Source organism: Propithecus coquereli, unplaced genomic scaffold (assembly GCF_000956105.1).
Source record: "Propithecus coquereli isolate 6110/MARCELLA unplaced genomic scaffold, Pcoq_1.0 Scaffold788, whole genome shotgun sequence".
In the NCBI taxonomy this organism is placed as follows: domain Eukaryota; kingdom Metazoa; phylum Chordata; class Mammalia; order Primates; family Indriidae; genus Propithecus; species Propithecus coquereli.
Window position 1 is genome coordinate 186,820 of NW_012154040.1, and position 1,951 is coordinate 188,770.

Consider the following 1,951-nt stretch of genomic DNA (forward strand, 5'->3'; position numbering starts at 1 on the left):
TTTAAAAAAAATGGATGGGATAGTACCTAGAATCATCTGTTTTTTGAAAATGCAAGAAGTCTCAGATTAAGATATTGAAAGCAGCCCTTGGATTATTTGGGGACACACAATTCTTCAAGTCTTTCTCCTGCTCAGTGCAAAAGACATCAGTTAGGACCTGCCTTCACATGTTTCTAAATTAAGAACTCATTTATAATTCCATTAGATTGCAAGGGAGTAAATCCTAAAAATGTTGCATGATGCTGGAGCATCTATTTAATTTACCATACTTAATTTCCATATTTGCTTTTTTTCCTCTACCATATGATTGCAAGTCCCATTCATTAGACATAGAATTTTAAGTTTAAAAAGAGTATTAGATTAATACATGACTTGAGGATCTCACCCAAGAAAATGCCCTTGCCATCCTAGAAATTTTCTGGCAGTCCTAGAAAATAATTCCTTAAAGTCTGTAAACACTTCTCCTTTTCTTGCCCAAACAGATGAATTCCCAAACTCCTACATGGCTCCTGGAAATTTCACCTGGGTCACTGAGTTTATTCTCACAGGTGTCTCAGACTGTCCAGAGCTCCAGATTCCCCTCTTCCTGATCTTCCTGCTGATCTATGGGCTGACGGTGTCAGGGAACCTGGGCATCATCACTCTCACCAGTGTTGACTCTCGACTTCAAACCCCCATGTATTTTTTCCTGCGACATTTGGCTATCATCAATTTTGGCAACTCTACTGTCATTGCCCCTAAAATGCTGATCAATTTTTTAGCAAAGAAAAAAACTACCTCATACTATGAATGTGCCACCCAACTGGGAGGGTTCCTGTTTTTCATTGTATCGGAGGTGATCATGCTAGCTGTGATGGCCTATGACCGCTATGTGGCCATTTGTAATCCCCTGCTCTACATGGTGGTCGTATCTCGCAAGATCTGCCTTCTGCTGGTGTCCCTCACATACCTCTATGGCTTTTCTACAGCTGTTGTGGTTTCACCCTGTATATTCTCTGTGTCTTATTGCTCTTCTAATGTAATCAATCATTTTTACTGTGATATTGCACCTCTTTTAGCATTGTCCTGCTCTGATACTTACTTACCAGAAACAATCGTCTTTATATCTGCAGCAACGAATTTGGTTTTATCCATGATTACTGTTCTACTATCATATTTCAACATAGTTTTGTCCATTCTAAGGATACGTTCATCAGAAGGAAGGAAAAAAGCCTTTTCCACCTGTGGTTCACATATGATGGCTGTCACAGTTTTCTATGGGACAATGCTATTCATGTATGTGCAGCCTCAAACTAACCACTCATTAGATACTGATAAAATGGCTTCTGTGTTTTACACACTGGTGATCCCTATGCTGAATCCCATGATCTACAGCCTGCGGAATAAGGATGTGAAGGATGCCTTAAAAAAATTCATGGCAAATCTCTGTTCTTCCTGCAGATCAATGTAGTTTTCAAACTTTTTAGGTAAATGGGGAGATTATTAATATAAGCTGCCATTATGTAAGAGAAAGAAAAGTGTGGGTGGATGAGTTACATGTTTACAAGCGATGGTGGGAAATAAAAAGATTAGTATTTGGAGAGCATTGAATTAAAATAATAAATTGAAGCTCTTGGAGTTGTGATGGTAATACAGAAACACGGATGTTTTTCATGAACTTTCTCCAGAAATTAGGTGGTACCCAGTTTGAAAAAAATATTTCCAGGATTAATAAAGATATCCATTTTTAAAAAAATTAACTTTGGTGGAGCAACAATATGTGGATGAGAGAAGTAAAGTTAATCTTTTTAAATCTTTTGCTTCCTTTTTTGTTTGTTTGTTTGTTTGTTTGTTTCTTCCTGGGTATAGTTGTGTAGGGTGGATCACTGTATCTTGGAAAACTGCAATTAAAAATGACTAAAATCCCTTTTACAGATAAGTTAGCAAAATTGAAATGCAATTAAGTTTAAAA

At 37.2% G+C, this 1,951-nt stretch overlaps 1 protein-coding gene across 1 annotated transcript; it reads left to right on the forward strand.

Annotated features, from left to right (window-relative positions):
- The first annotated feature begins 479 nt into the window (after positions 1–479).
- On the forward strand, positions 480–1,517 carry LOC105825180 (olfactory receptor 8J3). Its single transcript, XM_012662882.1, has one exon. It carries the CDS (start codon positions 503–505, stop codon positions 1,448–1,450), a length of 948 nt encoding a protein of 315 aa, XP_012518336.1. The 5' UTR covers positions 480–502; the 3' UTR covers positions 1,451–1,517.
- The last annotated feature ends 434 nt before the right edge of the window (positions 1,518–1,951 follow it).